The sequence below is a fragment of the Carassius auratus genome, chromosome 13 (genome assembly GCF_003368295.1).
Source record: "Carassius auratus strain Wakin chromosome 13, ASM336829v1, whole genome shotgun sequence".
Classification (NCBI taxonomy): Eukaryota; Metazoa; Chordata; class Actinopteri; order Cypriniformes; family Cyprinidae; genus Carassius; species Carassius auratus.
Window position 1 is genome coordinate 25,354,827 of NC_039255.1, and position 15,431 is coordinate 25,370,257.

Genomic DNA, 15,431 nt, shown 5'->3' on the forward strand with positions numbered 1-15,431 from the left:
GGTAAATGGGGAAAGTATGGAAAGAAGTATCGCAAAGAATGGGAGACAGAGAAAGGATTAAAGGAGTGGATTCGAAGTGTTCCAAATGATGATAGAATATATATATATATATATATATATATATATATATATATATATATATATATATATATATATATATATATATATATATATAATAGTGTATTGTGTATTAAAAAAACAGTGTGTGCAAAGAATTTGGGTAAGACAAAAGACGAATACTTTAAACTTAAACTTATATACATTTATTTTAAGGCCCTTTGTGGGAATCCAGCCATTGTCTAATCTGATTGGACACTGAAAAATTGGGCTAGTTTTCATTCCATTTGGGCGGGTTTTGAGTTGTCATTGGGCTGGAAATATTTCTGGGACCTGGCAACCCTGCGTTTGACGGACAAGAAAATGTGACAGAAACCGTCATTGACAGAATTTGACACATATACACATAACAAAAACAATGAAAACCTTTCTCTCACTGGGAGTGGGAAGAAAGACAGCAATAAAAGATAAGCAAATGTTTAATGCGGAAAAACTAAATTCTGAATGTGTAGCATGTGAATGCATTAAAACTGAAGGATGTTAGTTTGTTTTACATCTCAGCATGAATCTTAAATTCTGGAAAATCGCCGTTTTCTTTCATTCTGAGCATATTATTTTCTGTTTCTTTCTCCGTTTTCTGGTTTGAGTCGTCACACAATGACAAACATGGTAAAATGTAATCTGAATGTTATTTATATGAATATCCTACATAGACCCATACTAAAATATGTATATACACCCAAATAAATCACTTCTAATTTCAGAATTAGGGAGCTGGTCCTCACTGACTGTAAAGTGTGCTGTTGATGTTCATCCAAAGTGACTAACTTTGCATTCAAGGTATACATTTGACTGTTGGCCAGACATTTAGAAGCTTAGTTTACAGTGAAAATGATTGAAAATCAAGATGTGACAAAGATCTGTAAAAATAAGCCACCGAAGCTTCATTTAATAGCACAAATCATTCCAGACTCTAACCCATTAATATCAGAACAGAGTTATTAATTGTGCAGAATAACAGCATAATATTTGTCTTACTATATATTGACAAACCCACTTCACAGACGACAGTATTCATGTTCACAGTGTTTAATCATGTTAAACCTCCAGCTGATTGGTCCAGTAACTCAAGAGGATGAAGATGTAGAAACACAGGTTATGTTTGCTGAACACAGGAAAATCATGTCTCATGTACCATCCAGCTGAAGATCTCCGGCAGGTCAGAACATCACAGAGATCACACTCACTCACTTTCTATTATATTCCCTACTGGGCCAGAAATTCACTTTACTAGCACTGTACATCTACTTCATTTCATTTGTTAAGCATTGTGCATGAGAAAAATGTTAGCCAAGATTCAGAAGATCTCCAACACTATCAGTTTCCTTTCAATAAAGTACTGAAGAACAGCTTATGTGAAACACCTGTGATGCAAAACACAGGCCACCATTACATTGCTTTTTTCAGTGGAAAAACTCTTGAAATATACAAATATAAAGTATATTCTAAACACCTAATTTCTATTCAATTGTTTTGTGATAAAAAGACAGATTCTTTTGTAACATATGAACAGTAACGGTCAATCGAGTAGATGGTCCGACGCCAGCCTGAGGAAGTTAACTAGTGTCCTCACTGAAGCACTTACGCCAGACTCCGCTGACGAGGTTTAATTCGTGGATACAACTGTTGAGGAGGAAGAAAACAACATCAGTTATAACACACACACACACACACACACACATGCAGTGATCTCAGTCTCAGGCACATTAGATGCTCCACAAAAACATTTCAAGACAGTTTATGTATATCAGTTGGAAATATCCATTCTAGATTTGCAAACATTGCATGCATTTTCTGAAAAACAGGCTTTAATGAAGCAATATTAACGTAACTGAAGTAAACTACAGTGCTGAGGATTATGTGTCCTGTATTTTTAGATCTTAAATTACAACCTTCCTGAGTAAAAAACAGTTTGAGACACTTCTGTAGTGTGAAAGGCAGTAACCGTCTCCTCGCCCTGATCAGTGTCCCCCGTGTGAGTGTGTAGAGCCTCACCCCCAGCAGGTTTCGGGGCACGTATCCCTCTCCGCTGGCCGAGCGCACCCACCACCACTCGGTCTCGTCCTCGTCCTCCCGCCGCTCCACCGTCATGCAGTCTCCCGCTCTGAAGGACAGCTCGTCGTCCTGCTCGCTCTCGTAGTCCCACAGGCCGTACACCACCCCGCGGTTCATGATGCCCATCTTCTCCTGGACGCCTGAGCAACACAGAAACACAGCGGTGAACCACACGCAGCCCAGGCCTGAACAGAGCACTCTGAGTCTGTCTACATGTGTTTATATTCTTCAGAGCCTTTTCTTGTTTCATGTGGTTTCATGTAAACATCACACTTTCATGTGCTAATGCCCGAAAAACTCAGTTCAGGAGATTATAGTGAAACTGTAGTTATGTTAGACCAATTCTACATCCCCAGGTCTGTGCTAGCGTCGTGTAGATGTGTTTTCTCCTCACAGAGTTGAGTGTTGTTGTCATGGACTGAGATCACTGCTTAATGAAAGAGTGGAAAGTTATGTTCAGTAAACAGAGGTTAGGACAGCTCTCTGGTCAAACGATGTGCTCACAACCTTGTTAGGGTTTGTTATTTTCCAGTTCCTCCTAATATTTAGAGAGTTTGTGGGGAAAACAATGCATCTTTGCTCACGATCATCATTATTTCATCATTTGAGGTTTGATCTGCACATGATAAAGTGTTGATGTCTGACATGAGAACAGTGTGTTTCTAATGTGGCTCAGAGCCGCAGTGACTGACCGTAGAGGAACTGAGAGCACTGAGAGTAGCCCTCCTCCATCTCCTCACACTTGTCCGCTGCCGTCTGCATGTCGCTGTAGGTCATGGCAAACACGGCCGCCCCAGACTCCACCAGGAACTTACACACCTGCACGTTATTACAGGACGCGGCGCAGTGCAGGGGCGTCCTACACACACACACACACAGTCACACACACAGCCTGATTGTAACCTGTTAATGTTGGCTTGACATGTAAGGGTTAAAACACTTCTTGTGATGATGACCAGCTGTCTGTAGATCCTCCTGCATATCACTCAAATAATAAATGTATTGCTGTGTTGCTGTTCACTGATGAAGAGCGTGGGAACGAACCCTCACCATCCGTCACTGTCGGCGGCGTTCACATTGACTCCAAACTGCACCAGGAACTTGACGATCTCCGTGTGGCCGGCACACACTGCGTTATGCAGCGCTGTGATTCCCTCATCATTAGGCTGACTGGGATCCTCCACCTGTAAAACACACATCATCACACACCTGCCACATGCCCCAATTCATGACACCCAAAACACCTTCCCACACACAGTGAACTGGGACTTTCCTGGTAAATGACCCTCTGCACCAGATCGAACTCTCCCTCCAGAGATGAGTCCAGTAACAGAGCCAGAGGATTGAAGTGTACTCTCATGCTGTGATCGATGCGCTCAGATCCGTCCTTACGCAGGTTCGTCCTCTTACCCTGCACACAACACACGCTTACACTCATGCATCTGACGCATTAAAGCAGCATACATTTCATTTCTCATTTTATTATGCCCAGAGGAGCTGTGTGTCCAGGCTACTAGCTATCATACAAAGCTTATGACATGGTATGTGGTCTATATATATATAAAACAAGTGCGACCAAAGTCATGTGACTTGTCAACACAAACCCATCTCAACTAGTGGCAGAACCTACTAGACCAGGCAAAAGATGCTTTCTGAGAAAACATCACATTTAATGTTGAGATGATACCCAGATCCCGCTGGCTGAGGTCTATAATGTAAAGCGTGCACTCACCGGAGGGAAGGGAACCATGCCGGTGACCTCAGGAGGCTTCATGTTGAAGGAGTCCTCTGGATTGTCCTGCTCAGCGCCGCTGGGGTAAGGAGGAGGAGGATACGGAGGAAAGTCCTCGGAGCAGCTGTCAGGAGGAGGAGGAGGAGGAGGGCTGTCCGGCTGGGGCGGTGGAGAGACGAAGGGAGCGTGGGGCTGTGGGGCCGGGTGTGGAGGCGGTGGAGGAGGGATGTCCTCTCGCTCAGTGTCTGGGGCTGGCTGCTCCGGTCCCTCGAGAGAAGCTTCATCAGCTCTGTAAGGATCTGCGGGCATCTCCTTCTCCTCTTCTCCAGGAGGACTCTCTGCGGTCTCCATCGCTGCCAGAGTGGTCTTCTGGTACAAGAGCTTCTGGATGTTGGGGCCGCCCGGGCCCTCGGGCTCCGTGATGGAGCTGCGCTTCTTCAGGGGTCTGGGTGCGTTGTAGAGTCTCTTCCGGAGAGCCTCTAGGTCCACGTCGCTCTGGCAGCGGTAGGGGTTGGAGATGAAGGGAAGCAGTTTGGTGGGACTGAGAGGTCTGGGGGTCCGCTCGCTCTCATGGCTCTCTGAAGCAGACCCTCCAGCGCTGTGGTCCGTCTCTGTTTCTGGGACACTGGATGAGTCCAGGTACGGGTTCTCAGGCTGGTTTAGAGACTGCTGGCCTGCGGGGGTCACTGGTTTACCATAAACTGCATGAAGACAGAAACAACGGTCGACTGATCAAAATAATCACAAATCATCTCATGCTTTATACTGTTTGCATCCACAGAACCAACAATCTCCACAGTGCACCGCGCCAAGTTTAATAGAAAGCTAGTTTAAGACCCTGATATACTTTCAAGCTAAAGCAAAGAACGAATTGATGTGGTGTCATTTTGAACAAAATCAAGCCAAAATGAAGTTTGTTTGAGGTGTTAGAAACAGCCTGCCAACAGAAACCTTCCAGAAACGTTTGCTACAGCTACACGGAGCTACGATCAGCTACTCTTCTGTTGTTCTGCTAGTGTTGCTGCATCTGTTAATCTGACGTGAGAGGCCTGCTGGGATGAATCCAGTCGTGTGTGTTGTAGTGTCACTCACCGCTGATGAAGCTGCTGCCACGGTTCTGGGTCTGGGGTCGGCTCAGCGTTCCCTGCACCCCATGTGGCTGCGTGTACATGGAGTAGATGGAGCTGGTGGCCAGCATCTGGGGCTTATGCAGGACCTGTCCGGAGTCTTTGGCCCCAGGAGGTTCGAGGCTGAAGGGGAATACGGTTGCAGCTGGGGGAGCCTCCTGTTTGGAGGGAAGAGTACTACCAGACTGGGATCCAGTGGGCAGCTGCTGAGCCGAAGGTTTACTCTTCCCAGGGAAGGTGCCGGCGCTGGGGGCCTTGCCGTATCCCATCTGACCACCAGAGGGAAGGTTGGCCTGTTTGGGTTTAGTCGGAACAGGAGGAGGAACCTTGACTGTGTTCTTGACAGCGCTCTGAGTGTAAGGAGACACAAGGTCCTCACTGCTCTGGTTCTTCCGTAAAGAAGCTGCCGGTGGATCAATGGACTCAAACATGGAGACCGGGCGCACCCTGGGGTCCCGCTTCAGCGCGTCTGAGTTATCTGCTACAGGGGGAAGAACAATTCAGAACACATTTGAGCAGAGACTAACTGTGTGTGGATGCGAGGCGTAGAGGGTCACCTTGGTTTTTAGATGCCTGGGCCACCGTGCGTGGAAGACTGGACGACCCAACATTACCGCCCAACTTCCAGTTAAACATCTTTGACGACACCTTACCTGAATACAGTCACGACAGAGAGAATTACATTTGAGTTTCATTTCACTGGTCACACTCAGGCTGTGTAGGAGTGAGGTCCCTTAAACGGAGTCACCGTTAACACACTTTAACATGTGAAGCTACATAGGGTGAACACATTACAAGTAACACAAGTTATTTGAATCAGATTACTTTTTTCAAGAAACGCATTATTTTCTACATTTTCAAGAAATAAATTGTGCTTCTTAAGTTGCTGCATTTTTAGTTGTTCACCTAAAGATGATAATTCTGTCATCATTTACTTACCACCATGTCCAAACCCATAACACTTTCATTCATCTTTGAAATATGAATGAAGATAATCTAATGAGAACTCAGAGAGATTTCTGTCCCTTCTTTGAGAGAGGCTTCAAAAAGTTGATGAAGAGGGAAAACAGAATCTCTAGCTATGTTTCCATCCAAAGATGTGAATTTAATTTGTGCACAAAACTGGAATATTGCATAAAACATTTGAGAATTCAGTACCGGTTCCATCCAACAAGTCAAAGAGAAGAAACTGCCACTTCCTGGTAAACTGGGACTAAATATCACTAAATATATTAAGTAGAGAGTAATAATAAGAGAAATAATTTTCACATGTAATAAATGACTTGCGCTTCAGAGAGAGCAGATGTAACACAGTAAATGCAGTCATTGCTTTCAGAGGTGGATGCCTGCTGTTTGGGAACGCGGTCATGTATGACAGTAATTATACAGAAATACTTCGATGACAGACTTTCCACAGGCATTTCAGAATGAACAAAACAACATATAGATGCTGTGAACGTGATCTGTCTTTATCAATGCGCATTAGGGCTGGGATTGATGCTCGGGAATTGAGAAATGATTCAGCATCAATTCTGAGATTTTCCGAATGCATCGCGATTCTTTCTTGAATCGCGATGCATCCTGAAAATCTAAGAATCAATCCACGAATCGATTCTGCATCAATTTATCGTCCCAGTCCTAATGTGCATGGTGGAAGTCATTCGGTAAACGTTTCCATCATAGTTTATGCAAAAAAATTTCTTATCGGATAAAAAGTTTATCATAATCTGTTGTGCGCGTAAGTTCTGTAAGTGCATTTTTAGAATTTATGCGCATCTTGGTGTTTCCATCCAGCTGTATTTTATGCGATTATCCAAAATGCACATGGAAACAGGTGGATGGATGCATAGCTACTGGCAGTGTGAATGAACCAAACTCAAACGATCCAAGGATAAATCACAGAACACATTATCCATGTATGAATCTCTGTGTGAAGGGGCTTTAGACCCAGCCTTACGATTCTTTCTGCTGATGACAGACTTCATCACTACAGAGTGTGTGTTCAGTCCATCTTCTCTTAAACATATCCTGTTCAGCACTGAACGGTCAAGCAGTTCCAGCTTGAGAGTCTCTGCATTATCCTGTCCTCTCTAGTGTTGTTGTGTTACAGGGAAGACCAGCCTTTTTAGAGGACTTGAATTAGTGTCATTGTAATGCTACAATAGTCTAGAAATCACAGATGTGGAATGACAAACTTCTCTAGGAATGGCTGAGAGGGTCATCCCTTTGGCTTTCAGTTGGACCGCCTCCCGTTGCAGGGTTTGAGTCACCACCATCTTGCAGTCTCAGTGAAAACTGGAGGAATGCTGCCAGTTAAATAGGGTTTGTCACAGCATTAAGGAAATTGGCAGCAGGTGCCAGATTAACACCAGTGATTTTGGAGGTTTTTTGTAGTGTGCTTCAGAATACAATTAATTTATGAAATATGCTTAAAAAAACAAACTGTTGGGATAACTTCAAATAGGACTGAAGCAATGACCTTAAAATGTAGTAAATTGTTGGATGCACTCCAGTTTTAATCTTTACTGTATATGTGACTGTCAATGGTGGGACAGAAATCTCCTTAGTTTCCTTAAAAATGTTTATTTGTGTTTCAAAGATCCAGAGTCTTTTGGGTTTGGAACGACATGAGGAGTAAATGACACAATTTTCATTTTTGGGTGATCGGTCTGTTAAACAGATAACTCTCTGAATGAATGGGTTAGACAAGTCTGCACACTCCAGCACAGACTAAAAATGCTGTCTTTTCTGTAGATTTAGTCTATTCTTACAAAGGCACAATGCAGTAACTGCATATTTTGTCTAAAAGTAATCATTTACACACACACTTCCACTCTGGGCAGATAAAGGACACATTTGATCGATATGTGTTGACATGACCTTGTGTTTGTTAGTTCGGTGCTCTACTATCTGAGCTGCAGGACTGGAGTGAGACTCAAACGTCTCTCACAACAACACAGCTATGCACCCGAAGGTCCTTAAAACAGGAACGACTGAACTTGACAGTAAAAGTTCAATTCATACGATTATTTTCTACATTTTACAACGATCATCTCAGTTACTATCATAACACTGGTTCCTTACGAACAAAACAAAATGATTCCTTCCAGATATATAAAAAAAGTTTGCTATCCATCAAGTCTAAGTTACTGTTTTCTTGTACCAAATTAAATTTGCTATTTTTGTCTCTTATGATAAAGCTATGAACTGTTCATCTGTGGCTGAATTCACAATATAATATAATTACAGCATCTCAATTGGACCCCAACTCAAAGATAGAGGAAAATCAGATCAACATGGTGTTGTGTGCATGAGTGCCATCTCTACTGGTAACCTGCAGTAAACATGAGGTTTAAGAAATAGATAAAGAGCAGAGGAAATAATTCATTTGTAATAACTGGATCTCCCTAACTGAACACACTGAAGAGACAGCCCAGGTCCTCGTGTCGTGTGACCCAGTGATCTGCAAACCTGAGTCTGGGTGAGGGGTCTTGTCCTGATGAGGTACAGTCGCTGTGCCGTCTGGGTGAGTGTGTTTAGTGGACAGGTCCTGTTTCACGGGACCCCTGGGCATCAGAGAAGACTGGATATAAGGACCAACAGCAGCCACACGGGCCGGTCCTGTCTGCTGCGCTGTCTGGCCATCTGAAGGCAACTGGAAGAACAACACGTCTGACGTGAAACCACACACCGATCGCAGCTAAACAAGGACAGTGTGTGCCTGATACTGAGTTCACTACACACATTCATACAAACATTCAGCTTTTCAAAAAATGCTGTGCTATAGGCATAAAGACTTACGGTTTTCACACTTTTTTTAAGGAATGAATGGTGTGAATATCACATATTTACATTCACAATATCACATAGCCTCTCAAAACTCACTCTTTACATTTTGAGAAGAAGAAAAAAGCCTATAAAAGCCTTTTGCTGATGACTTTATGTATAACAACTTTAAATTGATTGTCACTGAATGAGTGACAGCTTTTTTGTTCCTTCATCATGAGGCCAACACTGTCTGTCCAAACTTTCAGCCTCTCTGACTTTATCAAATCCCCGTTAATGAATGTGCTGCTGTGAACAGAGGAGATGTCTTACGCTCACGGGGAGGTTCTCTTTCTGCAGAAGGGCGGTTTTCTTCTTCCACAGGCGATCTCGCAGCTCACCGACTCGTCTGTCCATGCTGGCCACCTCCTGGTTCCTCTTGTTCAGGTTCTCTCTCTGCTTCTGTAGTTTAGCGCTCTGCTCCAGGTTCAGGTTCTTCCTCATCTGGTGAACACACACACACACAGGTGAGAGGTTTCGACAGAGGCCTGAGCCTGTGATGAACTCTCCTCTGCTCTTACCTGTAGTTCTCTGTAGAGTCGGTCCAGCTCGGCCACTGAGCTGTGGTTACTGTGAAGCACGTCCAGCTGGCTGTTTTTCAGGGTCTCCAGCTGTTTGTTCAGTTCTTCCACTTTAGACACGGCGACTACCAACTCTTTCTGCTTCTGGAGGAGTATATTGTTCATCTGTTCCACCTGCTCAACTAAAACAAGCACACAGACAGAATAACCTCCAGTGCACAAGCTTAAATCCTGCGCTGAAACACTGAACATGAGATGACGACTAGTACACAAGAATATTCAAATGAGTCACAGGAAGAATGTTGTCAGTTTAGGAGCCTCACACATGACATGGCTGCTGGGGGAGGTTTATATGAATGCATCTCTGAAGGGAGCTCAATGTCTTCAGCTCTGTATAATGCATAAAAAGCAGTATTTCATAAGCGCAGTGTTGCTTTTGTTTACAGCGGAAACCGTTTATCGTTGTATCGCTGCTGCTCCATAAGTGCCACCTGCTGTCAGAGCGTGAATCTGCATCTCATTCAAGACTCTGCTGTTTGTCTTTTATTCAGTACACTTTCACAAAGCAGAAGTCAGGACATTCTGTCTTTACTTCGAAATTATACAATTACGAAATTATACAATCTATTTTAAATCAGAAACTGCTCATTGCATTGCTAAGAACTTAATTTGGACAATTTTTAAAGTTGATTTTCTCAGTATTTTTATTTTTTGCTCCCTCAGATTCCAGAATTTTAGATAGTTGTATCTCTGCCCAATACTCTCCTCATAACAAACCATACAGCAATGGAGAGGTGATTTATTCCGTTTAAATGTTAAAATCTGAATTTCGAAAAACTGACACTTAAGACTGGTTTTGTGGTCCAGGGTCACAAATTAAATGGAAAAAGCACAGACAAAGCCTTCCTCTGCTGATATGAAGATATTTATTTTATTTGTATTATTTATTTGATTAGGGGTTTGTTTTAAATGGATACTGCACCACAAAATGAAAATGTTGTCATTATTCACTTCCCCCATGTTTTTCCAAACCTGTTAATGCTTTGTTTGTCTTAGGAACTCAATTTAAGATATTTTGGATGAAAACAGGCAGGCTTGTGACTGTCCCATAGACTGCCAAGTAACTTACAATGTCAAGGAATACTTTGTACGTGAATAAAACAGCCGCACCACAAGGATAGTCTGTTTTCTTTCAAATCAAAGCATAAATACAGGTAGAAACAGCGCATCCTTGTGGCGCGGCTGACACAGAAGAGCATACGCAGCATAGAGACTGTTGACAAAGGAATTGTTTAATAAAGTCGTTATTTTTGTTTAATTTCAATTTAGTTTTATTATTTGACATATTTCAATTTCACAAAGAAATGTGCAGCATTTTGTCTGAGTAATAATAAAATTAATACATTTTAATTCATTATTTGATTTAAATCTCTTGTGTTCTTCTATAGAAGGAATATTCCTGTATCTGTAGCCTTTTTGGAGCACGCAAACGTTTCAGGAACTATAGGTTTAATAATAAGATGCACCTTGACCGGAGAATGGTGTGCAGTGTTAAGAAACATGGTCAATTTATTGTTGATTGTCAAATTAATCATTCATGGCTCCTCTAGTTTTCTTAGAAGAGCTTGTTAACTTTTGTGCTAGTTAACACGCACATGATTCATGATGATGTACTTAGAAACACTTCACATTTGAACATCATGAAATTACTGTATGCTTATATTCAGAATCATTCTGTGCACATCTTTATAAATGAGGCAGCATTTTAACCAACCGTCATACAGAGGGAGCTGAATGCATCATGGTGTAAAGCTTGTTACCCAGACCTCACTTTAATCTCCAAAAGAACATGTGTGTTATATCAGCAGCAAGACTGTTAGAGATGATACTGATCAGCGCTCACCCAGTTTCCCATTGCTGCGGCGCTTCTGCTCCACCTGTCCCTTCAGAGCCCGCACCATCTTCAGCTTGGCCTCCTGTTTGTCCACCGCGTCCCTCAGATGCTGCAGCTTCTTCTGCTGCGAGGACGTCTGCTGATGTCTGTGCTCCTGCTGCTTCAGGAAACACAAGCGCTGCTCCTGCAGGACACAGAGAGGACAGCGGGACGCTCACAATCACCCGATGCACACTCACTGCTCACTTCATATCAAGATAAAACCTCTGTCACAAAACCGTATGTTTTCGGTTGATGTCTAATCTTCCACTGAGGTGTTGTCCTGTACCTTGGAGGCCAGGAGCCGCTGCTGGGAGTCGATCTGACGCTGCTGTCTGGCAGACATCTCCTGCAGCTCTGACAGAGTCATGCTCACCTGCACACACAAACATCACATGCTCATCTATCTCCTGCTCGACTAGACTGCATTCCTCTCATGCCTTCTGAACTTCTGGATCACGTTACACAGACAAGTGCAGACAGACTCACTCCGTTCTCCGGCCGTCTGTCTGTGTGCTTCTGGACTCCGTTCCTCTTCTGATTCCCGCTCCTGGAGTCTGAAACACACACACAAACACAAGCTGGAGCCCAGAGATCCTGCAGAAGACACCCGAACACAAAGCCTGAACAATGCCCACCTCAAATCAGAACCATCTACTCATAGACACAGATGTTAATATCTTCGCTGGCACTACCACAAAAATACAATTAAATAAACTAATAATAGTTGTTGATTTCATGGGTTTTGACCTGTTAACTTGTATTCTACTAAATAAAATTATATGACACCAACATCTTAGATCCCAATTCAAGTTTAGGATTCTCCATTACACTTTATATAACAAACAAATATAAAGTTCAAACATCATTACAAACAAGCGAACAGTCAGTAAATAAGAATAAATACAAGCAACCGCACAAATAAATAAATAAATAGATCAATGATGAGATAAATTAAAGATGCTTTAAGTCCAGACATTTTGTAGATGTTCAAGTCCAGAAAGTAATACTTCATTGTAAATTAACAAAGCTTATTCTTCACTTTATAAACTAAATATACTGATTAACTTAAATAACATCAAGGACACCGACAGCAGTTGGTTAACCGGAGTTGTTAGTCGCCTCTTCTTGTGCTTGAATGTGTTAAAATCACTTTAATGTTCAAATTGGCAGGTTGTGTTTGTTCATTAAAGTGTAAGAAGACACGGAAGAGAAACTCAGTCTGGGGTTTGTGCGAGTGCTGAATGTAGTTTTCGTTCACATCGTTTTGTGCTATGTGTGTTTTCCACCTCTTCTATGCTTTTAAATCGATTGAATGTTTAAAGGTTTAAAAGGAGAATTTTATTTCTCATTTCATTAACCCTTTAGGCACTTTACATAGCAAAACAATTTACTAGAGTTGTGCAATGGTTTAAAAAATATTCTCCAATATTGTTCTCCAAAGTTGTTGGAGTCACAGCTGTTACAGCAGTAATGCCACCAGAAGGAGCAGAAAGTACAAAAGGTTCACTGCTAACACTTTGCACATAACCTCATCTAGACAGCCCTAAATTTCATAAACCAGCCATTTGTACTAGCTCCTGTAATTAGACTGGTTGTTAGCAAACATTGTCAAAAACTAAAACAAACCCTAAGAATTGGAAAAGTCATTTTGATTGTAACCCATACGGTGAATGTGCTTCTGTGTGATATTTAGATCCAGTCAGTCTGTGACAGAAGTGAATACAGCAGTCCTTCTCTGTACTTCAGTGAGAGCTGGGGTCTGAAGCAGGGGTCTAATGTGTGTGTTACCTGTGGGCAGGTTGGGGGATCTGCCCTGACGCAGAAAGAACCGGACCTCGGGCCTCTCCTGTCCCCACTGCAGCAGCAGATCCATCATCCTCTCGCTCTCGCCCACCGCTCGCTCTGCAGTCATCACACACACACACACACACACACATGTGTTCATACACACCCAGAACACACAGCGCACCAATGTAGCATCCAATAGCACTATCTGCTGATGGCACTAAAGTGTGGTGAAAGCCATAACAGAGAGAGGCAGCTGTTAGTAACTGGATCTTCATCTTACTAATTTCTGTACAGAACAATCTTCCCCAGAGCTTCACACAGACAATGTGATCTGGATGATTCCTTTACTGTGTGGCAATACAAAGATTAGACTGTTGTGTGTGGTTCTGGAGATGTTTTCTGAAGACAGAGCCATGTGGAGCTCTAGATCCATCAGATCTGATCTGAAAGACTGCGGTGTGATACTGGAGCTCTGTTCTTCAGCAGAGCCTCACCTGAACCTCTCCACACTTCAGCCAGGTGACAGCTGGACTCGCCCGGCTCCTGACACAGCCCCAGCACGTCACGACACACGGTCTCCGGCGTGATGGGCACCTCGGTGAAGTGCTGCTCATTGTTACTGAGGAACACAGTCAGGAACATCTGGAGAACACCAGCAGAGGTGGAGGACGAGAGGTGGATCAGGGACAACATGACAGATGAAGCACGACTCTATTACATTCATACTATGAAACAAACTTTACTGGTCAACTTATATATATATATATATATATATATATATATATATATATATATATATATACATATATACATATATAAATGTTTTACTTGTAATGAGATACAGTGTGTGTGTGTGGGAGGGGGTCAATTATATTAATATGAATTTGGAAAAGAAACATTCAAACACAATTTAAATCAGTGGAGATTAAACTCTAGATTGACTGACAGACAGAAAACACAATATATATCCCTTTAAATCGTCAAGCCTGAAGCACAATTAGATTAAGCACGAACATTAAATAGAAGTCACACGAGCGATGGTTGACAACATCGCAGGTAATATCTTTTCAGATTAGAGATTAAAGACTCAAAACACACAGTTTTTCCTCTTATGTAAGTGGGAATATGAAAGCTCACCGGCATCATTTTCGCGTCGCGAGATCAGGAGCGATGTTTTCCACCAAGACTTCAATCCGGATCGGACTGTACGGCTGTTTACCTTTTAAAACGAGTTAAAAATACAGATATTTGTTCAAAACAAACCGTCCAGTCCTGTAACGTTCTTCGTCTTGTTGTTTTTTTCCTGTAACGTTACTAGATTAAAGAGTCCCGAGGGGCGTGACGTCAGAGGCCTTCCCAAACTTTCCTTCCGCGAGAGTTTTGCTGGCGAACATCGGTCGACGGATCACGAATACCTTTAAGTGTTGTATTTACCGCAGAAGCAGTTAAATGTTCAGATACCCATACAAGTTCGCGTGGAAGTGTGTTTTCTGTGTCTGTTATTGCAGTTCAAAGTGTTTTTCCTCTCGTTCCCTGGCGGAAGCCTGTTGCTGGAGAGCGTGACGTCACGCGTAGAGAACTCCACCCCCTGGAAAACCTTGAGGAGCAAGGGGCGGAGCAAGATGACGACGAAGATCATTGGTTCTATATAAACATTACAGTAGCTGAAAGGAGAAGAGAAGCGATTTTTTTTAAAACTCTAAATCAGTTGAAACAAACCGTTTATGGTCGCTCGAGTCGATACTACGCTGGCCTGGGACTTCTGCTGGTAAAGTCGTGCCAATGCAAAGAGAAACCAATGTTTACAATATAAATATAACTAAACATAAACGACCAGAGCTGGGTAACGTTAGGTTACTGAAAAATTGTAATGCGTTACTGATTCCAAATTACATGACAGAAGAATTTAGTTTAGTTACGTAGTCCATTACTTTACTCACTTTAGGTAAACTCAAACTTTTTGATTGCTTTTAGATGACTTTTGACCTATCTCGTTTATCATATTGATTTAAATAGGATACTCTTGTACCATATTGATATAAAAATCTCGTTATTAACATAATGAAGTGCACTAAACATTACATTAAGTCAAGTTTTCCCCAAACAAGTTTAATGAAAAGCTATTAATTAAATAAATAAATAAAAAATACATAATTTTAAAATAAAAACTATCAAAATAAAACACTTACTAAAAATAATAATAATAATAATTTGTTGCCAGAGAACCGTGAGCATGCAAATAAGATACTTAATCATCAACTTATTGCCTTTAAATCTCTGGGGGCATTTCAAATAAATATATTAGGTGAAAGAGATTTGGCTGAGAATTT

At 42.2% G+C, this 15,431-nt stretch overlaps 1 protein-coding gene across 4 annotated transcripts; it reads right to left on the reverse strand.

Moving 5' to 3' along the window:
- Nucleotides 1–978: 978 nt before the first annotated feature.
- LOC113113109 (apoptosis-stimulating of p53 protein 2-like) lies at nucleotides 979–14,692 on the reverse strand. Of its 4 annotated transcripts, none has more exons than XM_026279281.1 (17): nucleotides 14,239–14,692; nucleotides 13,596–13,743; nucleotides 13,102–13,215; nucleotides 11,800–11,867; nucleotides 11,600–11,686; nucleotides 11,281–11,455; nucleotides 9,378–9,559; nucleotides 9,136–9,300; nucleotides 8,503–8,686; nucleotides 5,589–5,684; nucleotides 4,997–5,509; nucleotides 3,905–4,605; nucleotides 3,446–3,583; nucleotides 3,223–3,356; nucleotides 2,865–3,031; nucleotides 2,113–2,312; nucleotides 979–1,740 (listed from the first exon to the last, which is right to left on the reverse strand). In XM_026279281.1, exons 1-17 carry the CDS (start codon nucleotides 14,245–14,247, stop codon nucleotides 1,699–1,701), a joined length of 3,123 nt encoding a protein of 1,040 aa, XP_026135066.1. In that variant the 5' UTR covers nucleotides 14,248–14,692; the 3' UTR covers nucleotides 979–1,698. The 4 variants fall into 4 exon arrangements, with proteins under 4 accessions (XP_026135066.1, XP_026135065.1, XP_026135064.1 ...); XM_026279280.1 differs by having other exon boundaries at nucleotides 4,997–5,512; XM_026279279.1 differs by having other exon boundaries at nucleotides 9,130–9,300; nucleotides 14,239–14,691.
- Nucleotides 14,693–15,431: the final 739 nt, after the last annotated feature.